The 24,871-nt window shown below is 44.0% G+C and overlaps 4 protein-coding genes across 5 annotated transcripts; 1 reads left to right on the forward strand and 3 right to left on the reverse strand.

Moving 5' to 3' along the window:
• Nucleotides 1–73: 73 nt before the first annotated feature.
• On the reverse strand, nt 74–6,842 carry LOC103990131 (ABC transporter G family member 36). The gene is made up of 23 exons (XM_009409169.3): nt 6,066–6,842; nt 5,839–5,959; nt 5,651–5,739; nt 5,468–5,552; nt 5,231–5,390; nt 5,062–5,138; nt 4,920–4,973; nt 4,749–4,839; nt 4,383–4,684; nt 4,028–4,309; nt 3,640–3,956; nt 3,416–3,576; nt 3,220–3,323; nt 3,004–3,160; nt 2,609–2,931; nt 2,199–2,531; nt 1,827–2,117; nt 1,655–1,738; nt 1,429–1,562; nt 1,126–1,353; nt 884–1,055; nt 550–804; nt 74–476 (listed from the first exon to the last, which is right to left on the reverse strand). The coding sequence occupies exons 1-23, from the start codon at nt 6,389–6,391 to the stop codon at nt 216–218; spliced, it is 4,407 nt and encodes a 1,468-aa protein (XP_009407444.2). The 5' UTR covers nt 6,392–6,842; the 3' UTR covers nt 74–215.
• A 4,938-nt stretch (nt 6,843–11,780) lies between these two features.
• Nucleotides 11,781–14,936, forward strand: LOC135581602 (protein PARTING DANCERS homolog). Its single transcript, XM_065189465.1, has 9 exons — nt 11,781–11,919; nt 12,476–12,597; nt 12,671–12,759; nt 12,857–12,952; nt 13,037–13,131; nt 13,217–13,257; nt 13,341–13,424; nt 14,044–14,202; nt 14,693–14,936. Exons 1-8 carry the CDS (start codon nt 11,817–11,819, stop codon nt 14,191–14,193), a joined length of 780 nt encoding a protein of 259 aa, XP_065045537.1. The 5' UTR covers nt 11,781–11,816; the 3' UTR covers nt 14,194–14,202; nt 14,693–14,936.
• Nucleotides 14,937–15,377: 441 nt separating this feature from the next.
• Nucleotides 15,378–17,942, reverse strand: LOC135677294 (protein SLENDER RICE1-LIKE 1-like). The gene is made up of 2 exons (XM_065189464.1): nt 17,357–17,942; nt 15,378–17,315 (listed from the first exon to the last, which is right to left on the reverse strand). Exon 2 carries the CDS (start codon nt 17,268–17,270, stop codon nt 15,444–15,446), a length of 1,827 nt encoding a protein of 608 aa, XP_065045536.1. The 5' UTR covers nt 17,271–17,315; nt 17,357–17,942; the 3' UTR covers nt 15,378–15,443.
• Nucleotides 17,943–18,479: 537 nt separating this feature from the next.
• LOC135581603 (uncharacterized) lies at nt 18,480–24,669 on the reverse strand. 2 transcript variants are annotated; one of them, XM_065189467.1, is made up of 3 exons: nt 24,405–24,669; nt 21,253–21,325; nt 18,480–19,119 (listed from the first exon to the last, which is right to left on the reverse strand). In XM_065189467.1, exons 1-3 carry the CDS (start codon nt 24,606–24,608, stop codon nt 18,902–18,904), a joined length of 495 nt encoding a protein of 164 aa, XP_065045539.1. In that variant the 5' UTR covers nt 24,609–24,669; the 3' UTR covers nt 18,480–18,901. The 2 variants fall into 2 exon arrangements, with proteins under 2 accessions (XP_065045539.1, XP_065045538.1); XM_065189466.1 differs by having other exon boundaries at nt 21,253–21,375; nt 24,437–24,666.
• Nucleotides 24,670–24,871: the final 202 nt, after the last annotated feature.

A 24,871-nucleotide genomic window follows, 5' to 3' on the forward strand; every position in this document is an offset into this window, starting at 1 on the left:
CGACGTGAACCATGACGCTTATACGCGACCGTGCAATGCGATGCGCGTGCGTGTGACGGATGGCTCTTTACGATTTTGCTGCCAAATAACCTGCTTCATAATTGTATGTAAGAATGACTCACAGAGTTGTCTTCATCATCAAACCGCATACATATCCCCAAATTATCTATCTATGATCACAGAAATATTTTGGTGTTTGGCAGGCACTGCCATCTTCATCTCTTTTGGAAGTTGAGCATCTTAATGGAGAATGCAAAGAGGAAAGCAAAGAGCAGAGGAAACGCCACCACCATCACAGCTACCACCCCCAAGAAGCTATGCTTGAACCCGAAGTAACTCCTCAAGAAATCCGACACGACCTCGCCGGTGTCCTCGAGTCTCTCCTCTATATCACCGAACTGTGAGGTGACCAATCCATACAAGGTCCAAGCTACAGGACATGCCCAGTAGTACCATCTCCACCATATCGGGATTCTCTACAGAAGGAAGGAGTCGATTAAGTGGATGTCATCGAGTTAGGAAAGCACGTAAACAGAGTCTCTAACTCACAGGTCGTGGGACGATGAATCCGGAGAAGAGATTCCATAGTCCGTAGAAGGCAGCAGAGACGATGGCGGCGATGTTGTGGTTGGGAGTGATCCCCACCGTCATCATTCCGTAGAACGTGAAGTAGAGGAGGGTGAAGTACATGAAGAATATGTACCAGAAGAACTTAGCAACAGTCCACTCGAAGCCAATCATGGCGTACACGATCACACCATATAGGATCGACTGGATCAGAACGTACGGTAGCTCGATCACCACCTGTGAATGGAACAACACCGTGTTAGTCGACGCATGCATGCCTACAAGGTTAGTCAAATCCGATTCGGGAGAGGATTACTTGTCCAAACGCATACGGCAGAGCTGAGTACATTCCAGCTGCTCTCTCCCTGTAAAAGACCGTTCGTTCGACGGCCACCACCGGTTGAACGGAGGAGCAGTTCTGCACCCCGATGAAGATGACAGCGGCGTACATGGAACCCATAGCATTGAACAGATCTATTTTCTTCGATCTGCAGATTATTTCGATCAGATGTAGCCAAAAGCTCAGGATTGTTAGGATTTGACGAAGGAGAAGCTTACGTTTTGGAGCCGAGGTCCCAAAATATGGTGCCAAACAGCAGAGCGATGATGGTTGTGAAGAAGAACCTCACGGCGGTATACGGAGGGTTCCTCCAGTATGACAAGTGCTGTTTCCACAGGCACGCCATGCATTGCACGGCCATTGGTTGAGAGTACTGCGTTGGGAAGTAGAGATCACTCGAACCCGGAGGAGGATTGCTCAGTTCCTGGATCAACCTCTTGTTTCTCCTGCATTGCGGAATGTGCACCGATGTAAGACATGGCGGTCTGCTACATACAGAGAGGACGAAACAGAGCACTCACTGGTAGAGCTCCGAGTTCTTGTATACTTGGCTGAAGTCGACACCCAGTATGCCTTCTTGCGCCTGTGTCGTCACTTCCAACATCCATGTCGCGGGGTTGTAACCATCCTTTATCTTGCTGACACCATTGATTCCCTGACGGGAGGAGATCAAGAAAAACACAGTTGACTGTATTATCATCCTGCTGAATCATTACATACGATTCGATCTATTGTGGATCGTCTCACCTCAAAATAATCGATCAGATGGCAAGAATGGCGACCGAGGGGACCTGCGTATATCTCTTCTCCACCTCGCTTCAATAGGAAGAGCTGCAGACAAACCGGCACAAGTCACACCGCGGTGATTACTCTGCACTCGAAACGTGCAATTCAATTACCTCCTCGAGAGATCTCTCACCTCATCGAAAGCTTCGAATATGTCGATGCTGGGTTGGTGAATGGTGCACACCACCGTCCTCCCGGTGTCCACCGTGTTCCTCACGGTCCTCATGACGATGGCCGCAGCCCTTGCGTCGAGCCCAGAGGTGGGTTCATCCATGAATATGATGGATGGGTTGGCGACCAGCTCCACGGCGATGGTCAACCTCTTCCTTTGCTCGGTCGATAGCCCATCGACTCCTGGCAACCCAACCAGCGCATCCCTCAGTGGCGTCAGCTCCACAAGCTCCATGACCTCGTCGACGAACATCTGCAAGAAATGGCATGTAGTCGGTGAGCCTTTGCACGGAAGACAGGTGCGCGCATGGTGTATCTGTGCTCTTGGACGAACCTTCCTTGTTTCAGAATCGACCTCAGGAGGTAGCCGAAGCCAGGCGGAGTAGACGATGGACTCGTAAACCGTGACGTGAGGAGAGTGGATGTCATTCTGTTCGCAGTATCCTGATATGCGAGCAAAGGTCTCCTGCTTCTTAGGGTAGCCGGAGATGTTAATGTTTCCTTCGATGTATCCCCCGGTCTTTCTCCCAGCCAGCACATCCATCAGCGTCGTCTTCCCGGCTCCGCTTACGCCCATCAGCGCCGTGAGCACACCTGGCCTGAAAGATCCACTCACACCCTTGAGGAGCTCCAAGCGGTCTTCCGCCACACCTTGAGCTTTCATTTCCTGCATATGCCCATCACAGTCCGTCAAAAAAGATGTTCCGGGAACATGAACTGCCGAGCAGGAACGAGAATGAGCACCTGAGGCATGTCGACAGAGTATCTTATATCATCGAAGGTGATGGAAAGCGGGGTGAAGGGGAGGACCATTCCCCTTCTGTTCTGATCGAAAGCTGCCTTCATGGAACCCAATGAGCTGTCCTTCCTCCTCATTCCATTCTCGCTACCCGCACGCCGAGATTTAGAGAGCATTGACTTGGCATGTCCACGGGACTTGCTCTTGGATGCAGAGTGATCTATAGATTTCCTTCCTCTGGATGATGACTCTAATCCTTCTCCGGTTAGATTGATGTGTTTTTCCTTCAAAGTCTCCTCAGAAATAGGCGGCTGAGATTTTCCAAAGGCTGCAAATTGAAGATAGCCGAATCAAATCCTGCTCCTGTTGCAGTATTGCAGAGATGAGGAACACTACTCACGATCGAGATAGCTGAGAGCCAGAGTGAACAGAGCATTGAACAGAAGTACGTAGCCAACCAAAGCCCCAAAGCCGATCCAATACCATCTTGCTTCCGGGAAGACTCCACGTGACTTCAACACTCGGACGCCCAGCGACTCGTTCGATCCTGGAGCAGTCTGTAGCAGAACTTAGATCGAGTTTTTTTGCATGAATTCAGCAGAAGAAGTGTGCTTACATGCTTCCAGTTGTTGCCCATGAATTCATTCACTGATATCGCGTTCTGTGCGTAGGTCAGTGGCGAGATCCAGTATCCCCAAATCCACCATTTCTTCACTTGTTCTGCCACAAGCAGCAGCAGATCTCGGTGATGCCGTTTCTGAGCCACATTACATGTTGTAGAGACGGACGGAGAGAGAGGAATCATGGCTTACCTCGTGAAAGAATGAAGCCACCCAGCACGAGAAGAATGAGCAGCGAAAGCGACGCAAAGGTGTTTGCAACGATCATGTTCCTACCTAATGCCCCGATGGTTCGGAAGACGGCAGATGCCATCTGAGTTATCCCCAGAAGCAGCAGATATTGCTTGAACAGCCTGATGCGGAGACGATGTAAGGTTGGTTCACTCTGACAACAATGCAAGAGTTCCAGTTCTTACCTTCCGACATTTGGATCGAATCCGATGACATAATAGGTTGTGAAAACCCACACTGCAACTTCAACAAATGCGATGGGAATCTTGAGAATCCATGTCGGTATCGTGTATGACCATGCCGGATAGAAGAGGAGGTCTCTTTGCTTGAAGAAGACAGGAAGCTTCATGATGGTCATGGCGAGTTCAGAGAACCCATTGAACATGACCATGACCACCGAAAAGAACAGTGCCCCCAAATAGGTCAACCCATCGGTTTCCGTCTCCCGAGGCATCTTAGTACGCAGGAAGACGGTCATGGAAACGATTGCCATGATGGTAAGCTGTAAACAGAGGATCACAAGGCGGTATGAGACACTGTTCATCGCCATCGATGAAGGTAGAGGTTGCTTACTTGGGTCGCCTTGAAGATGTAGACGAACGAGTTCCTCTTCATCAGCAGCAGTTCTCTGTCGATGTTAGCCTTCAACACTTCCTTCTTGCTAACCCCATATCTTGTGGTCGTCAGAGCAGCAGGATGGCTCTTGGTCTTGTCGAAGGGGACAGAGAGTTCGTCCCCCAAGGCTCGACCGACATGGAAGGACTGGAATGCCTCTGCAAATTCTCTCACAGGCACGTATCTGTAAGGTTCGTCCTGCCGAGCCCAGTACTGTTGCTGATCCTTCCTCGATGTCACCTGTGAACCCAACCAAATCAAGGCTCAGTGTCACACCAGAGAGATGGAAGAAAGATTCCAACGGTAGACCTACTTCTTGTAGGAAGTCCGCAACACCCTTCCGCTCGGGGCATCTGAAGCCCATGGATTCGAAGAACTCGAGCACATTGTCACGAGGACCTTGATACACGATGAGGCCATCGGAGAGAAGAATGATGTCGTCGAAAAGGTCGTATGTCTCCGGTGCGGGCTGCAGCAGGGAAATCATCGCAGTTCCACTAAGAATGTGAATGGTTTGCCTGAGCGAGTTCACTATCTGGAAAGTAGTCGAGCTATCCAGACCGGTTGATATCTCGTCCATGAACAGAGCTCTCGCTGGCCCAACAAGCATCTCACCTGCGTCGACCAAAATTGAAATCAGATGCTCGACAGGATTGATAAGGAGCATCCAATGGTGTACCTGTCGTGACACGCTTCCTCTGACCACCGGAGATTCCTCTCAACATCTCATCTCCTACCATGGTGTCGGCGCAGACCTCCAGACCGAGGATCTGTCAGAGTGGTTTGAAGTGAATTAGTCTCTTGATCTGACTCGAGTTACGAACATCTTGACACATGATCGTGATGATACCTTCAGGATATACTCCGTGATCACATTGGCTTCTTGCCCTTTCATCGAAGACGCCTGCCAGCAAAACAAGAAGCTATCAGAACAGAGGTGGTTCTTGCACCGAGTTTCTAGCGGGAGAAGAGAGCCATGTAAAAGCTTTCACCTTCATGAACACATCAATGTCCGGATCTGGCTTGATGTTTGCGGCCTTCTCTCTCCTGGCGAGCTCAGTCAACATCTCTGGGCATATTTGCATTCGTTCATATACTTCAAGATGCAGTGGTGGAACACAAGAAAAGCCTGCCAGGATCAAACAGGGGATCGATACTCACCGTAACGAGTGCCTACTCCTTGGCACCTGGCAGAGAAAGCTAGCGTCTCGCGGACTGTCATCTCCCCGATGTGAAGGTCATACTGGCTGATGTACGCAGCGGTTCTTTGAGGGACGAATTCACTCATGTCATGGCCATTGTAGGTCACTTTTCCGGTAACCTGCGGTCAGTCACAGCCCCACAAAGAAGATAATAACTTGTGTGTGATGGAACACGACATAGAAGCCACTTTTTTACCTTGAGATCAGAGCTGAGCTTTCCAGCCAAAGCCAACAACAGCGTGGTTTTTCCCGATCCCGGAGGACCTAAGAGCAAAGCCATCCTGAAGACGAAGTTTGGTTATACGGAGAACAGATGCAGTAATGGATAGATCACTGACGATCCGAAACCAGACATCTGGTGGTGCTGTAGAGCTCATACCTGCGAGGTTTGATGATTCCGCTGACATCATGAAGGATCGACAAAGGTCTCTTTCTGCTTGGTAGTACTCGCAAGTAATTTCCAAAGGCCTTTTGTTCATCCCCACAAGGAATTGAAGCACCATGGTCAGTAAGAAATTATTAGCAGAGAGAACGAGAGAGAGAGAGAGAGAGAGAGAGTAGCAATACCTCTAGCATGTTAAGGGTGGAATTGAAGATGGTAGGCAATCCTCTGTTACCCACATACGTCTCTGCTTCGATGCTGAGGTGCTCATATCGGACTTCTATGGTGGGCAGATCAATCCCGACTCTGCAATTACGAAAGGAAAGCAAGACAGAGTTAACAGAAGCAGAGCAGCGCAGTAGAAGAAGAAGAAGAAGAAGAAGGGAATACTTGGTAGTCACAGTTTCCTTACCGGTCGACGCGATCCCTGAGCTTGAGCAAGAAGCGCTCGTTGTCCTCGTCGGCGACACGAACGAGGCGTTCGATAAGGGCTTTCTTCTCCCGGAAGCCAAGCCTCTCGATATTGACTTCCTGCAGCTCGCCACCATCCTCCGCCAGCGCCAGGATGCCCCGGCGGACGCGGTCGAAGGTGGGCAGCTTCTCGAGGGCGGCCCACTTGAGTGCCTCCTCGTCGTCCTCGTCCCGCGACGACCGCGAGAAGATGCTCTCGTCCCCTCTCCTCCATACCGAACTGTTCCTTCGCAGGCTCCCTATCCTGAGCACCTCGCTCGGCTCCATCTCCCCCAACCAAACTCCGGTCGAATGATCTCCCGCAAAGAGTAGGAGAGAGACGGAAGAGAGATCTTATAGAGTGACACAGCCGTAGCGGTGCTTACTACTACTCTCCATGCTACAAACTGACATCCCAAGTAAAGGGACGAAGTTTCCAAGTGTGTGACCGGTCAGAGCTGACATCTTCCCTCTTCTTCTGCTCAGTTACCACAGATCAGCTCTGCCCGTGGAGACAACCGATGGAAGAAACAGAGGAGATAGACGGAAGGCTCTCGCTGCCTTTTTCAATCCCATCGCTTTCGATTCGCAGTCAAAAGGGAAGACGAGAGATAGCAATGGAGTTTCGGGCTACGACGGGCGCCCTTCCGAGTGTTGCTTCGTCTGATCTGTGTTTTCATGCCACCAACCCCGAGAGCGTTCCACGGAGTCTATCGAGTGTGCAGTCTTCCATTGGACAGCGAGAAAGCAATCAATCGCTTAGGAGTCGCCATCATATGACTTTTATGCGCGATTTATAAAGCATATCACGTACTCATCACCCGAACCATTCAACGGACGAGACGGTCTGCCGTTTGTCTATGTGTATGTATATATATGAATATGTCGTCTCATATTATAATAAAAATAAATAAATTATTATAATATTTTTATTTGACTTAATTATACTATTTTTTATTGAAGCTATTGAGATTCACAATAAGTAATATTATATTTTTGTTGAGATTATGATACCAAATTTATGTTATTTATAATGTTTTAGAGTAAATTTCATAGTATTTTTGTTAGGACGATTTTTTATCATATCGAGATCGTCGATAAGAGGTATTTTCAATATTATTCAAAAGAAAATGTATAATTTGAAAAAAAACGAAAAAGAAAACAATCAGTGTTGGTGTAAACAACTTCGAGATGTGGCCTCGGGGTCGTCGTGGCTTAGTTCGGGTCCGGATGATAGGGGATCTCCCTGGAACGTTTCCCGAGAATGCTGAGGCGATCGATTGCCTGGGTCCGATCGGGACGGAGTAGTCGTTTCCACCGGGAGAGAGCCCCCGCCTGTGCCTTTGGTGGGCGACCTCTGCCTGCGCACCTGCATAAAGGTCAGGTCGGGGAGCTCGACCCGACCCCTTCGACGATCAAGTTAGTGGATAATCGCAGGAGGTTTCTTTAGCTAAGTTATGTCTTCTTGTCTCTCTCCCCTTCTTTGGAGCGCGAGGGTTTTTATAGTGAGAATTACCGTTGTATAATGTGCTTGCCCGTAGGGAGCAGGATCGTACTTCTGGTAGCATCTGACATATTGCCGTTGGCGTGGCGTGAGGGATCGAACCTGAGCAGGATGTTAATATGCCTCGGTAGGCGTTCCGGTCCGCGTTGACCGGGTGCCTCATCAAGTTGACAGAGGCGTGATGCATCGTAACTGATGTCACGTGAGTCTTATCGTAATTATTATCCTCATCAATTAGGAAATATAATTTATTTGATACAACAATGAATAGTTGGGATCATCTTAGCATTTGACTAAACACTCTTTTCATTTAGGTGACGACACCCATGACATGTGAATGGATTCAGTCCAAGCAAATGTTGCGTGACAAACTCATGGGATACGTATGTATGATTTGTTTGATGTTATTTAGAGAGGAGGAGGAAGAAGAAGAAGAAGAGCTACGGTGTCTCAAGAAATATATTATTGTGAATAGGTCATAAAGAGCTGCTCTTCCCTATGCATCGACGGTTGTTGTTTATCTTCTTCTTTGTTATTGCTCATAACAATGCCACTTATTTCTTTGGCTTAGCGGCAATTCTGACCGGATTCGATCCGTTTTGTCTTTGGACAATCAAATCGGATCTCTGCCGTACCCCAAAAAAAAGGAGAATTATGACGAGTCAAATGTTGATCGTGTAGAAGAAGACAAAGAATCGAATCGATCGTATCCCATCATTTTGATATTTTATATCGAGATCGTCTACACCGATTTGTTGGATCTCCGATAATATATGGATATGTCAGTTCGGATTTTGGATCCGAATCGAAACCTTTTTATTTTTAATTTTCTTAAACTAAATGATCTTTGATCATTTATTTTTATTTTTATTTTGAAGTTTTCTCGATTGATTAGGTTAATTGGTTCCCATTCCAAATCTAAAAATTGAATCATCAAGTTTTACTTTCGATTCGATTTGAAATCGTTAGATCGTTAACCTGATTCAACTCCGATTCGATTCTAATTTGAATAAAACCATCATTATATATGATAATATCGTTTAATTTCATATTGATTAAGGAGTATGTGAACTAACGGCTCATAAGTCTATCATGTCTCTTTTATCCTCAAAGATATTTTTTGGAGCTCTAATATTCTAAAAGAACAAAACCGTATAGGTACACCCATCGTCCAAAACGAATAATTCCAAACGAGCTTATAGACCACACAAATAGTTGTTCAGAGTACTGATAAGATAATTTAGTCATACGTTTAATAAGTATGGAACCAAATGCTCATAAGTTTGTCGAATCTTATTTATTTTTAGAATTCCTGAGGCTCCAATATTTCAAAAGAGCAAGACTTTACGAGTATTTCTAGGTGCAAAGAAATCATTCTCTTTTGTAAATGAAGATATATATATATATATATATATATATATATATATATATATATATATATATATATAATATCTAAATCAAATGAAAAATTGATTTAGATAGAAACGAATAAATTTAAATTTTTGTGTATACTAGATTAAAAAATTGACATAATATAATAATAATTATTTTATTTTTTTCTTATCGGTAAAATCCATGGAAAAGAAAGAAAAGAAAAAGATAAAAAAAAGTTTTATAGTCAAAAATTCATTGATCTCTCATCAATATCTATTTTTAATTATTTATTATTAATAATAATATTATTTGTAATCTGAGACGCCGTCGGTCAACAGCTACGCAAATGTCGCGGAATTGGATGACCTAAGACAGTAAAGAAAGCACTCTTTATTTGAAGGAGTCCAACCTCGACGGTCACACCATCTTTTTTTTATGGTTCGTCGGCGATAGACTTCGACGATGTGATGCCGAGAGAGGTGGCGGGCGTGATCGACTACAACGACGGCAGATGCTATCACTCACAACCCAACAATTCTTCCCGTCTCTTTCCCTCTGCATTTTTGTTAGTGGAGATGGAGACTACGTCTTAGTATTCTTACGATTGATGGGACCTACTTCTAGAACTATTTCTTGGTGGCCAATCGCCCCACCCTTCAATATTATTGATCTTTATTTATTTATTTATTTTGCTTGTGCGAATTGTCGTATTTATCTCTCTTTAGCTCCACCTAATATCGATACGTCAATATATTGCTCATCTAGTAATGATGTGTCGATCATTTGATGCTGGAACTATCAATTATATTATTTCAATCATATCGTCACTCCTCCTAAATTTTGATCTTTGATATTTTTTTTTAAATTGTATTAATCTATCTTTATCTCTATCTAGCATTCATTTAGTATCGATGTGTCAACCACCTAACATTGATGTGTTAATCATACAATAGTGACATGTTGGTAGATTGACGCTGAGATATCGATCGCTTGACTTCAAAATATCAACAATATTACTTCACTCATGACAATATATTAGTGATCGTATATATTAAAGCACATCACCACCCTGATTTTTATTTTTCTTAAGAGTTTTTCATATATATATATAAATATATATTTATGGAATCATTTGACTTAATTTGTTTATTTTTTTTATTGAACCTGAGATTTGAGATAAAACTTATGTAAGACAACTTCTGATTATTAACAATAGAATATTAAGAATTTTTTAGAATTATATATTAAAATTATTACTGACTTGAGCATTAAATGAGTGTCACTATAAGTGTCTTCGTTATAAAGTTTACGATAATGACTTCCATTATAACGGATCTATCTTAAGGAAGTTAGCTCAATGCAGCTACCACGTTATGATTCCTCTTGGAGGTTTGAAAGAACAATCAAATCAAATTGATTCTTAAATGCAGAGTTTTGAAAAGAACAACCAAGTCAAATTGACTCCATGGCTGACAATCAATGATCAAATTTAACACTATCATATATTAATTTCATTATAGTACAAGAAATTTGATACTTGAATGTTTAAACGCTACAAAAATACTACTAAAATATCTCGTCAACTCTATGTTAATCGAGTGCGTCACATTGATATTAATTGCAATGCTCAATATTTATGGAACCCGTCGTGTCTTAGTAACGTCTATCACCAAACTATTTTCATAAAAATAATTTTTCATTAAGTATCGATAATTATCATATTCATGTATAATAGAGTGAAATACATTAGCTTACGATATACCTCACTCATTTCGACTCCTTTAGTTAATATCATTTCTTATGATTCTAATTTTGAGCATTATGAAAATATTTATTGTGTATGACCTCGACTTAGTTTTGTAAAATATTTTACTGAATCGACTTGCTTGTCCGTCCAATACCACTCTTATGACAAAATCATCATATTGACTCCACAATATATCAACTCATCGATCAATCATCTTGAATTCGACGATAGGTGACCAGGAGAAGACCCAACAAACTAATTAATCGACAATGTTTGTTCAACGATGTCATGATACTCCTATTTATTTCTATCTCTTCATTTCTTTGATCCATTGATCGAAAATATGTCTTGTACATGTCAGTATGTCTCTCTGATGATGTGATCTATAAATATCGAACGAGAGATTTCATCAATGACTTGCTCATATCATACGCCTCTTTTGCAACATACCACGTATCACTAAACAAATGCTTCCCTACCGATTATCATTGATTAATATAGTTATCGAAGAGTACGATACTCCTAACATTGAATAATATTTATTTTTATAAATTTAAATTATTCTCATGATATATATATATATAATCGAAAGGTTGGTCGTCGGGAAGAACGACGATCCATCCCGATTATGATGTGTAACATGTATCATTTTAAATGTTGTTTGATCTCTCGATGTGTCACCCAATATTCCATGAAAGATTGAGGTTGGGGTAGTCCAACTCGATCCCTATTGTACCTAAGTAAACAATATTTAAAATAAAAAAATAAATATTGAGCATTTATCTCTTAATGATCCATTTTATCTTCTATTATAGAATATTTTATTATTATTATAGATATGAAATGTATTCGGAACTCTCATGATTGATGTGATGGGATGTAGTTCGAGTCCCATCCAATTGGGTCGAAGGCATAATGCCCAATAAATAATCTGACGCTCTCGGATCCACACGTCGATCCGATAAGACGTTCGAGTCCAACTGTCCGAGTATTGGATCCTCCACGGATCAAACCCCTCATCAATCCGTTTCGAAAAGCCCATACGAGATCAAGTCGATGCATCGGCATTGGTCGCCTCCATAAAAGTGATGGGGTCATATCATCGAATGGGTGCCGGCGAACGAGGACCGGATATGGCGGCGGTGCCGGTATCGCTGGACGCTCTCGCCTCCGGCGACTGCACCAAGCTCGGTCCGTCCCTTCTCCTCCCCCTCGTTACCCTGTACGGACGCCGTTATGTTGTTTCTCGATTTGGTTTCTTGTCAGCCCTACTCCCTTTCTTGGTCTTCGTTCGTTCTTCCTTGCTTGCCTGCCGACGCCGCTGCCGCTTGGGAGAGATCTTTACGGGGGTTATCTGGTTCTGTTTTTCAAACTCCTGATCTGTCCTCTCCCCTGCTGCTTCTTTCGCACGCCTCGCTGGATCCGATCACCGAGTTCTGTTTGATCTTCGTCTCCTTTCATGATATTTCTTCTTGATTTGTCTAACTGGGGTTTCTTGTTACGAACCTGCATGCTGTTGATTAGGACATTTATCATTTGTCGAGAAGAGGGACTTCTCGATCCCGGGGCTTCGAACAATGTTGATTGTTCATCTCGCATATCTAATCGTTCGCTTTCTTGTTTGTCGTCCTTGACTTCCATAAACGTCCAACGAAAAAGGGGGCGAGGAAGTTTCATGCTTATCTTAATTGTGGCAACTGAATTAAGATTCGTGCTTCATCGTCGACGCCAATTCTATCCGATGCAGGCAGTGGGGTCTGTTTGATGAACCCAACCTGGAGAGACGAGCAGCATCCCTCCTTCATCCGTTTCATTGCTTCATTCCTAAGTGCAAACTCATACCGTCTTAATTTCCTACCGATATCCCCTGTAAACGCCTCACTTGTTTCCAGCTCTGTAGAATATGCATTTATCTGTCAATCTGATGATGGAGAGGCTGTAGGACTTCATATTCAACAATGGCGGATTGTCAGTAGCATTCATTTTCGAAACAACTTGGGATCCTGATAAGGCTTCCGTCGTCTTTTCCAGGTAAATTAGAATTGCTTTTCATGTATTTGCAGAATAAGATCGTGGTGTTTAGGAGCTCCTTCCAATGCATTTATATGATGCTTTGTTTGATGCACAGAGTTGAAAGGCTGAAGGCTCAATTCAGGCTTTTATATGTAGTCATTGGTGTCCCAACGAGAGAGCAAAATGATTCTTTTAATCATTTATACTTCAAGTAGGCAATTCGGTTCTTTTGCCCTCCTCAAGTTTATTCCTGAGTTGAGTTTACATGAATGGTTTTTCTATGTTGGCATCAAAGGTATGGCGTAGAACTTGGTAGACCGACCTTTGTGCTGGTTCGCGATCCAGAGATGGGGTTTGAGAAGATTGTGAAGATAGCACATGCTCGTGGAGGTAAAACACTAACCCTTGGTGATGAGCTGAAGCATTCCATTTCGAGTTGTGCATACTCTGTTATATGGTAAATCTTCTGCCTTAGTATGTAAACGACAAGACGCGGTTGGTACGATGAGGAGCGAGGTAAGTTGGTCGACATTCTTAATCTCGAGCATTCTGTCATTCTGATACCAGCATGCCTAATCAGTGTTATTTTGGTATGGAAGCGTGAGAGAGCTGTGCAAGGAATGGATATGTTCCTTAGAGTGGTCACCTCCATCCCTGGCATCGACGATCATGATGCAAATGCGGTAACCTCTTTATACCCTTAGCGAAGCAACTATTATGCTTTAACCATAAGCCTTGGGATTATGCTTGAGCTTATGTTGATATGGAAAGGAGTTTCATCGATAAGAATCTCATAACCCGTAGCACACAATCTTAAATACATGTAACACCAGTTACGATTATGTTGATTTTGATTTTTGAGTTACGGCAACTGTCCTCTAACGTACTTTTGCAGCACTGATTTTTAATGAAAATACATGTAACATCCTCATAAAATATCTCCACTGGTTTATTAATTTTGTGTAATCTCAGCTGTTGTTACTATGCTTCATTATGACATGATTATTATTTTTTGCTTTGTGATGTTCTGATTCGATTTCCATTTGATGACATTTTAGGATTCGATGAGGATCCTATTGACATATATATGAAACACTGTCACTTGTTGCCTTGTTCAGTGATGTTCTGCTTTGATTTCCATTTGATGACATTTTAGGATTTGATAAGGATCCTCTTGACATATATATGAAACACAGTCACTCTTTGCTTTGCTTAGTGATGTTCTGCTTTGATTTCCATTTGATGCTTTGACAAGTTTCCTATTGACATGTATGAAACACAATCACTCTTTGGCTTGTTTAGCTCGTGCAATCTATCGGCTCTATCGAAGCAATATCCAAAGCATCCAAGAGCTTTATTTTGGAGACAACTGACCTTTCGGTCGAGAAAGCCGAAAGAATCGTTAGGTTTTTCAGAGATCCAAAGAACTATCTCAGTCCAAAACTCGACTAAGTTGCAAAGGTACGATTTCTAGCCTGGTAATATGATATAGTGTGTGTTTCTCAAGCTAATGTTTGCTGCTCTAGGTTTATTTAGGCTATGATAATTTTGTGTGTCTGTGCATGATATTTATTATCAGGTAAATGATAGCCTAAATTACAGCATATTTAAGGTTTCAGAAATTCCAGAGTCCTCAAAATTTTCTTGCTTGTATCCTCTTCTCCTTGCAGCTCTTGTTCTCTTGGGACCAAAAAAAATATCAAGAAACAAAACAAGTTGTAGATACCGTAATGGAAATATTTTGAAAGACGTTACGAAAACTTTTGGTCTTCGTCCTTTTTTTATCCTTTTGGTATCAGATCGACTGACTAATCAAATTTAGTGTCATTAGTGTTGGGAGTAGGAAATGTGGAGTGTCGGTTGCTTTGGAAGAAAATTCTCAGGACTCGAAAAGTAATCTAGTGCAGAATGCACGTGTAGATGCGTTTGTGATGATGCTGTGGAATTGCAGGACTTCTTCGTCGGCCACGCATGCACTATCAGGATGGGATGGCGAAGACCTCGACGGCCCACCAAACGTGCAACCATGACGACTTCGCTGGCGATAGGCAAAAGTGCAGTCGTACCCATTAACACATTACAGGCAGCCGTCTGTCTGTGGTGCAAAAAGTAAATATGACTGGCTTTAAGGCGCCACTTGTATGCATGCCTCATTAAGACGAAGAGGTAATATATATAGTCTGTATGTATCATCATCCATCGGCCACCATTTAACAAAAAAGAAAGAAAGAGAAGGCTCACGCGCCCGTGCCATAAATTTCCCCGACACCACCACAAGCCCAGATTGCAGCCGAAAAAAGATGTGGCGTACGGTGGCCAACGCGACATCCCCGCGCACGTGAGGTCCCCGGTCCCCGCGTGCGCATGTGACCCGTCCGTCCACCTGTCACGGCGCTGCACCACGTGAATGTACCCGCGCACCGCTCCGTCGGGCTCCCCGTTCACGTTTCTTTCTCTCTTTTATGGTGAAATAACGCAGAAGATGCTCTCCTGGTCTGTCTGTCTGTCTGCAACATCACACATTTCATCGAAGATCGAAAAGAAACGAGGAAGCAAGAAATCGAAGAGAACCTGTTGCGCCCCGTGAGGTGAAACACTTGGAAAGAGCAGAAGAAGAAGAAGAAGAAGAAGAAGACTTGAGAATTGATAGATAGATAGATAGATAGATAAATATCATTGGATTATATCTACATCCCAACAAACTATACTCTGCTGCAGCTGCTGCCGCTGCCAGTATCGTTGATCCTGTCACTACTCCCCATGTGACTCCTCATCACGCTATGTTGGTGAAGGTGGTCGTCGCCGTCGACGACGTTGTTACTGCCACTGGTGATGCTGCTGCTGTGATCTTGAAGGACTAGGGTCTGGTGATCGCGCGGCGGGGATGCGTCGTCGGCGTCGTCGGCTCGCCAGGCGGATGCGGAGATGAGTGGCCGGCTGTGCCAGCCGAGCGTCAAACAGCCGGCCACCTCCTCCACGCAGTAGCCCTCCCCGGAGAAGAGCGTCAGCAACATGCTCGCTTGCTTGAACGCGTTGGAACCGAGATGGACGGCCCTCAGACCCGCCCGGCCCAGCCGATCTCTCCACCGAGCCAGAGGCTCGTGCCGCTCCACCCGGGCCGCCCCCTCGAAGCACACGATGTTGCACATTTCCCGCTGCAGGTACGCCTCCGCCACCGCAGCAACCACCGTCTGCTGCTGCTGCTGACCACCGCGATGTGATCCGCCCACTCTTCCGCCCTCCAACGAGTCGAACATGGTCGAGTAATAGAAGAGCGCCTCGGTGAACCGGTCCAAGAACGACGGCTTGTTGTGGTCGGCCTCCTGCTCCACCACCGTCACGATCTTGGGCTTCAGCCCCACGATCCACTCCAGCACCGTGTCGATTGGCTCCGCGGCCGCTGCGTCGCTTCCCTCGGGGGAGGCACGATCCCCGAGGAGGCGGTGGAGTTGCAGCACCGTGTTCACCGCGACGGCCTCGCCCGGGGCTACCTGGAACATCCACGGCCGGACGTGCTCCAGCCGGGTGGCGGCGACCCCGCGGAAGGCGAACCTGACTTGGACCGAACGGGCGAGCTCGGCGAGGCGGAGGCCGACCTCGCGGAGAGCGTCGCGCCCGTCGGGCGAGGGGGCGCCGATCCCGGTGAGGCGGAGAAGAGGGGGCCCGCCGGGGCGGAGAGCCAGGGCCTGGATTAGCGCCGGCCACTGGAGGCCGTGCATCAGGTTGAAGTCGACCACGTGGACACGATCGTGCCCTTGGAAGGCTTCCAGGATGGCCTGGTTCGCCGTGAAATGGGCGAACTTGATGTAAGGGCAGGCCTCGTAGAAATGGTGGTAGAGGATCTCCAGATTAGCCGCCGATCCACCGCCACCGGTGGCAGACGGAGGCGGAGGGTAGAGGCGCCGGCAGAGGGCGTCGACGAAGTAGCCGGCGACCTTGCCGATGCCGAAGCCGGTGTTGACGCGGGCGAGAGCCAGCCGCGTCTGGTCGAGGAGGCTCCCGGCCATTTCGGAGTCGCCGCGTTGGACGGAGTCGGCGCAGCTGACGAGTAGGTGCACGAGACGGATGGCCGCGTCCTCCTCTTCGTCCATGCTCTGGAGTGAGACCGCCGGAACGTTCCGATGCTGGTGGTGGTTCTCTAGACGGTGAAGCGATGGACGTTGTTGCGTCGGATCCGCCCACGTGTTGGCGGTGGCGGTGCTCTGTGGATGCCGCAGCAAATGCGGGTCGGGGGCGAGCTCGGAGAGCATGGAGTCGACCCAGGCGGTGAGGTCGGAGGGGTTGTAGTGGATCGCCTCCGCCGAGGACGCGACGCACTGGTGGCCTACCATGGTGGACTCGAGCTGCTCCAGGCCGATGGCGACGTGGCGGAGATCCGTCGAACGGACGCGGTAGCCGGCGCCATGGAGGAGGCTGTCGATCTCACCGCGGGAGGAGCCCCGGTCGGAGGCTGAGGCTATTATCCACCGGTCGTCTCCCACCGAATCGTACGGATCGGTTCCCATATCCGACCGGAAGGAGGAGGACATCGGGGAAGATTTCTGATGCTTCTCTCTCCTCTTTCTCCACGGGAGGCTGATTTCTGATGCTTCTCTCTCCTCTTTCTCCACGGGAGGCTGATTTCTGTTTCCCTCACCCCCCCCGCCTCTTTGTTTAGGTTAGGTTGAGGGGAAGGGGAAGGAGAGGGGGGAACGAGGGAGCGTGACGTCAGCTTGGCGACAAGAACACGTGGGCTCGGAGGTGCATGAACACGTAGTTAAGAACCAGCTTTCATCTGGTTTGTCCGGGCGGACGGCTCCCTCCTCAGCGGGTCTTTGTTTCCTCTATCGCTTGCCGCTCCTCTGTTTCCTGTTCGTTCGGCTCAGAGTAACTCCCATCCTCTGAACAAGAGACCAGAGGCCGCCAGCTCTAGTGAATCAAAGGAGTCGGGGGGGGGGGGACCTTCAGTCTTGCGTGGCCTCGGAAACCCGTTCGAAGAAGAAGAATCATGGGGTGTTCCGACATGAAGCCCACGCCACCGAAACGGCGGTGGAACCGAGCCACCTGTGTTCATGCAACCGACTCCACTTTTGTGAACGGTGAAGACGGAGGGAGGGACCCATGCGAATCAGTCGGGAGGAGTGGGTGGTCCATGTCAGGAAAGCCCTCCCTCTGTCCAAAAACAATCTGCTCCCACCGTTTACGTGAGCCTCCGGAGACCAACCATGTCACGGGGCTATCTTATTCACAACGCATTGGACCGCAGACAACGGGTAGGTGAGCTTGGTGCTGCAGCAGCAGCAAATGGGGGTGGGACGACGACCGATCAGTGGGCCGGCCAAGCGTCGCTTTCCGCTGCCGGATCGTGCACCGGGTCTGTGGACCCAGCGAATGGGTCGTCCCGTCGACCCAGGCCGAATTTGACAGAGCAAGCAAGTCACGCAACCACCCCGGTAAATTAGCTTCCTCAAACTGACGTCGGCAAGACGAATGTTGATCACGGAAGGAGGGAGGATCTCATTCTCAAAAATCCCAAGTATTATTACTTCACTTCTCTCCGCAAGGACATTCATAAAAATGACATGCCTCTGGGCACATTGCCGTGTCCTGCTTCAGGACAGAAATCCATATCAATGCTAAATTCCAACAAAACCTGAGGGGTTGATCCTTGAGAGAGAGATCCGCGTCGTCTCTGATATCCTTTTTCTGTGAACCTCTCTCTCTCTCTCTGCCAACAAAGAATCAGTTATGAGTCAATCTTAGGCTTTAAGTCACCATTCGATTAGATTGATTGTTCATGCTTGGAGCAAAATTTATAAATCATTTCACTCCAATACAAGTATAAAATAAAACTAGGGTTCATTCGATATTGCAACTAATTTGGAAGAAGAAAAAAAAAAAGTCAGAATCAAATACCATTGAACAAACTCTATCATGAGGGTGTTCCTGTTGCCAAAAAAACCAAGTTAAAGCAGACCAACAAGTCAATGGCCTTTTCACACCAACAAGTCGTCGAAGCCTTGTGCCAACAACATATAGTCAGTCCTGCATGGAAGACTCACCAGGAAAGTCTTCCGCCGCCTCCAAAAGAAATTAGGATAAGCCACCAACACACTCTCGGAATAATATTTCATAGGCTGAAAGCCATTTGTTGTCAGGTCCAGAGATGGCACACCAAGGATCATTTTTTTGCGTGAGGTTGGGCAATGACTTTACCGAGCACGTAACAATCGGGTGGACTGATGTTCATATAATAATTCCGTATGGTGTCTGTGATTTCAAATCCAAACTTTTTATAGAAGGCAATTGCATCGTCATTGTTTGTCTGCACATGCAAGTAGATCTCCCAAATATTCTGCTTGTGTGACAAGTCCAGTACATGATTCAACAGCTTTGTACCTGGTAAGACGAACAAGAAGTCTCATAAGATGGTCAAATTTCTAAAGCTGATAATTTTTGTAATATAACTTCGAACAAGCGATTACATTTGTAAAACGTAAAAACCCAAACACCATCTGAGATGAAATGCAAAAAAAGCACTCAAACCAGAAGGTTTATATACAATAAGAACATGTTTACCATGGAAAACAATCGAGCTGAGAAAGCCAGCCCCAGAGGTTAACCAATTTATCAAGTAAAAATCGTTCTGCAGATGTCTGGTACTAGAAAACAATGACTTGCATATTAAAACAAGTTATGAAAAGTTTCGAGACTGCCAAACAACCGCATAAGCTTATACTAAAAATATTTACATAGTTTTACTAGCAATGTATGACGGGCATTAAGAGAACACAAAAGCATCTGCAATAGATAGATAGCTGAATTTTTTTCAAGCTTTAATAATGGCATTCAAACTTCCAGGATCACACGATGTCTTACCAGCACTCGGAGCATTTGTACTGTGACAAACTAAAAGAAAAACAAGCATCGAATGTCATAAATCAATACTACGACAGATCATGCTTTAAGAAGATTTATGTCTAAACTTTTCTAGATCTCCGCGAGACACTAATGTTTAATAAGAAACTCACCATGAAATGTGGAAGGCCGACTCAACATCACAATGTATGCCAAGCAATAATGTCAAGTTAGTTTAAACATGTGAACCATGTCACCACATGTAAAGGATATCCATAGTGCATGAGACTCTCATCCAATGCACGGTCTAAAGAGCATCATTGTATGTATGTAGGTCTTACCTCTACGAATAGATTAGATAGTGTTTTGTCACCCCTGTAGCAAAGTGGATATCTAACCATTGTACAAAATCTCGCCCTTAACTGTGTTGCTACTTGTGTAATCAGATATTCATTAAGGATAAAGCACTGTGCTTCTTACAGAAAGGGACGGAGAAAAGTGCTACCATACATCAAGGAAGAGAAAATAATGACTACTTGCATTAAACATATGTTAAAGAAAATGATGTCTCAAGAAAAAAAAATACTACTACAAGGAAAAGAGTATATAATCCTAATCAGATACTTCAATGCATAAAAAAAGATGATTTATGCAATGAGAATTAGACCTTCTTACGATCTTTTGTTAAATTTCTTGAAGGCAATTTATATCACACATCTAATCTCACTTGAAATGTAGTCCACATATTAAGTAGTGATGATCGATAAGACTGTAGCCGGTTACCAATCAGTTAGGGCTGAGAAGTACCTTCACAAGCTATAAATTGGCAAACATGAGTGAGTGGTTAGAATCCCTGATAAAGTCCTATTTACAGTCTAGTTTCTTGTGTTGAACCTCAGGATAAGGTGGCAGTGATCAACAGGAAGGGAGACTGGAGCTAAGCTGGTGGTTGGGGGAAGGATGAATGTAGGTTAGACGGGTTTTAGACAACATTTTAAATACCAGTACCAAGTACTTGCTGTGGGCCAGCATAGTACAGTATTTCATGTTGCAGGAAGTATTGTTGACGGTAGCAAGATGGATGAGGATGGAGGTCAGATGGTACATCCCATCTTTCTACCATTCCTTTTCTCCTCTATTTCCCAATGCTCTCTGGTCATTGTCGGCTTGTGCCCTGCATCTGTTTGATCAAAAGTATGAAAGGTATGAAAAGACACGAGGGAAGGAGACATGTTTGATGGTAGAGGATGCAACAGGACAATTAGTTGTTGGGGCCACAGCAAAGTGGAGAAAAGGACCAATTCAAATGACCTTTCAATACACAAGTAGACAAATAGAAGACTTTGCATATGCACATCTTCAAAGATAGTTTTCAAATAAAATGAAGTCATCCAGCAGATTATCCTTCATCCTCAAAGCAATAACATGAATTACATGTGAATTTTCTGGAATTTGTTTCGGAAAAACACAAAGGGCTGTTATTTTTCACTAAGTTTTTATATGTCTCATATGTTATAAAAACAAAATATGTAACCTGGGAACCATAGAAAAAACTTGTTAAAAAGATAAAGTGAGATGTCCACAGCATGAACTACAAGGAAAAGTTGCATAACGAAAAAAAGAAATCTATAGATATATAAACTGGATCATAAAACATAAACTATAGAGTCTTACCAACTCCAAGCCCACGGTATGGTGCCAAAACACCTAGGGTCATAATATAAACACAGATGGCCCCTCCTTCCTTCTTCTCAAGCCGACATGCAATTGAACCAACACATATGTCACTGAAATAAGCTACAGACGTATAGAAATGTTAGCAAAAATGTTCTGTAAATTTGTGAACAGAAAATAGGATACAATTAGAATTCCAGAAGCTCCTTCAGTATATCTTTGCTTAGTCACTCTATCAAGAATCAAATGGTACCATATAATTGTGATTCTTCCATATTTAGTACCAAATAATTTCTTTATTTCATGGAGCAGGTTAGTGGAGTTAAAATCTTCCATAAAATAGGAAGTAGGTTCTATATGCTCATCTATGCCATAATTAAAGACTTTGAATCACCTATTTCAACAAATGAAGCTTATTCTCATCATTATCTAACTCAATATAATTATTGATATACCAAATGATGTCAATCTACTGCCAAAATCCATGTGTCATGATAGTCACTTGGGCATGGCAACCTAGTCCACATCAACATTTTCAAGGAGTACAGGTTTCTTGAATACAAAGTGCTCCATTGATGCAACAACCTAACACCAACATCATTCAACAATTCAAGGGCTATCTTACCCTTTCTCACTGTTTTAACCAAGACTGACTTGGTTTTTCTCTATTTCTTCCTTTCTGAAATTTGAGGTGTTACAATCTACTCCACTTAAGGGTATAACGTTCTCGGCAAGGCCCAGCATAACCAGAATCAACCTCTAGTATTGTGCATGTGAAGCATAGTTCAGTGGTGACTCCACATCGTGACGTATCTTTTGGCTCATCCACCATGGATGGTCATTTCCTACTCGAACCTCTCACTATACCCCAATTAGCACCGATACCATTTGTCACAACCCAACCTAATGAGATGATCAATCTATTAACTTCGTTAAGCCTAAAATGATTCAAAATACTTAAGCCCAATTAACAATAGCACATGATCAAACCTTGTCATTCAATCTGAGTCTTGGTCTACTTCCGATATAATACTAAATTGGGGTGTTATAGAGATAACTCAATTCACCTCATTGATGCAATTATAGGTTTCCTCGGACATGCCCAAATCACCTTAATCATTTTTTTTGTTAATTTACTTCTAAATGGTACCATACCTAGCTTTTTAAGAATGTAATCGTTTCACATTTTATGTTATACATCTAGCTCAAATTTCTACAGATCTCTAAGGAATTTATATAAGACATAAGTCAATAAACGTCATACACATGATTTTCTTCTTTTTTTTCATATTTCCATTAATGTTTTTTAAATATATAAGCATCTTTAGGGACCAATTTATGCTCACAAAACCAAATTAATCTTCAAAAAAACAACTATTTGCTATCTTAATCCTTTTTCCAAAAAATCTCCTCATATGTTTCATAATTCGACATACAAGCAAATTTATGATAGATAATATATCATGAAATTTATATACTGGCGGAACATGGGCCGTTGCTTGACAGTTGAAATGCACAGAACCAGGTAGATAGCATGGGCAGACATGCTTGTAGTGACCAAAAACAAGGGAAACAGATAACTAATTAAAAGAAAAAAGGAGCTTACAACATGTTAACTTTTCAAATATCCTTTTCTTCACAGTCTGGGACCTTGTCTCGACCACCCTACAGCAACACCCTAAGCTATGAAGAGCTTTTGATCTAAGAAAGATGCCAGCACAAAAATTTTTGAATGAAATTTGCCTTTGTTATATATTGCTGATTAGTGTATTGACCATACAATCTAAGTTTGAGTAAGCTAGTTGCCCAATTTACTTTTGAAAATCCTAAACAGTTTAATTCTTCAATCAGGATATCATGTTAAAAATTATAATTAATTACCTCACTTTCTTATCTCATCTACCATGTTTTTCAGCATAAACACAAGTCCTACAAGCATTTTTTTTTCAAGCTCAAAAAAAGAATGCTCGACTAAATCACCAAAGTAACTCCACCTTCCTGACTCATCATACCTTCCAACTTTAGCAGCAAACCCCCATGCACATAACATGTCAACATAAGCCCTACACTAGCATTATGCCGTTTTAGCATGCTCTTGTGCTGACTGACTATAGCGAAACGTAATTACTTTCAAGATAATTTACAAAAAACTAATTTGGCTTGTAGTTTTTATATCACTAGCCTCTCACTTTAGCCCGTGCACATGTCTTTCTCTTCGTTTTCAGTCATGCCAAAATTATAACCATCCTTTTTACAAGGTATATTTTCCCCAGCAACCTTCTTACAGTCTCCCTTATACAATGTATATGTTTTCAGACTTCAATGCATGATAACCAACCTAGCTAGGTGACACATGAGATGATTTCAGTAATATTTTAACTGAAACCTTCGAGGTGCTAAAAGTAGGAACTGAAGGACAAGGCAAGTATCCCCGAAGCCTTTTAAGGTGATGTATTCATAAAGAAACTAAATATATTCGATCTATGGCGGAGCACTCCAAAACCTCAAGCAAGTGTATAGCTAATTTTCTGAAGAAAGCTAACTTCCTTGCTGTTGGTTCTTAATATAGCAATTCTAAAAGAGGCCTAAAACATGCTAGCAAAGACATCTCAATGAATATTAACTGGTTGCCACTCGATGGGCATTTTCTTTTTAGGTCAGATTATGAATAGTACCAAGTGATTTCATATCGCTCTGAAGCCTGCATTTGATAGAAAGTGTCCTAAGCTGTGTGATCGATCCCAAAGGTTCTAAATCACATCTGGTCCGACAAACAGCACATTAAACATCAGCGAACTATCAGTATAATCTACTGGAACATAACACCAGCAACCACACAAATATAAATGAAATAAGCACACAAATCTGACGGCCCAAACACATCAAGAAGAGTGTAAAAATCATGAAAGCAAGAGATGACAAAGAAAGGGTGAGCGATCGTCGATGCAAGATGAGTTCACTCAATAAACACACGAAAAAAAAATAACAAAAGATGCTAGCCAGAAGGATCAAGAAGCCAAATCACGGCAAGCAGACCCTTGTCACAGAAATCAAGAAGCTAAATCGCAGCTTCCAACGGCAAGAAAATGGTCCACACGGCCAGCAAGAAAAGCAAGAACCAAGGGCAAAGAGAAGTAGGGTTCAGAAGAAACCAAATCGAGGGCAGGGAGGAGACGGGACGGACCGAGCCTGGTGAAGTCGCCGGAGGCGAGGGCATCGGCGTAGTATTTGTCGTTGTAGCGGACAGGGAAGAGGGCAGTGTTGAACTTCTTCAGCTGCATGACGTTCTTGTCCCGAACCCCGTCCAGCGATATCGCAGCCGCCGCCATTTCCCCCCCTCCTTCTCCCGCCCCCATCCGGTGATTCACTCACAGAGAAACCCTATCGCCCCAACCTTCAGTCGATCTGATGAGCCACGACGGCTCCATCTGCCTTTCTTTTACGTCGCCGCCTCAGATATATTCCCACGATACACAAATTATTTGCAATTTTTTTACTATTTATAATTACGTGAAATTGGAGAATATAAGAATAAGAATATGATTAATAATTTAAAAAATGTGAATAATAAAATAAATTTTATTATTTTTACAAGTATTATCAATAATAAGCTTCTTTT

This window comes from Musa acuminata, chromosome BXJ1-6, assembly GCF_036884655.1.
Source record: "Musa acuminata AAA Group cultivar baxijiao chromosome BXJ1-6, Cavendish_Baxijiao_AAA, whole genome shotgun sequence".
NCBI classification, from domain to species: Eukaryota; Viridiplantae; Streptophyta; class Magnoliopsida; order Zingiberales; family Musaceae; genus Musa; species Musa acuminata.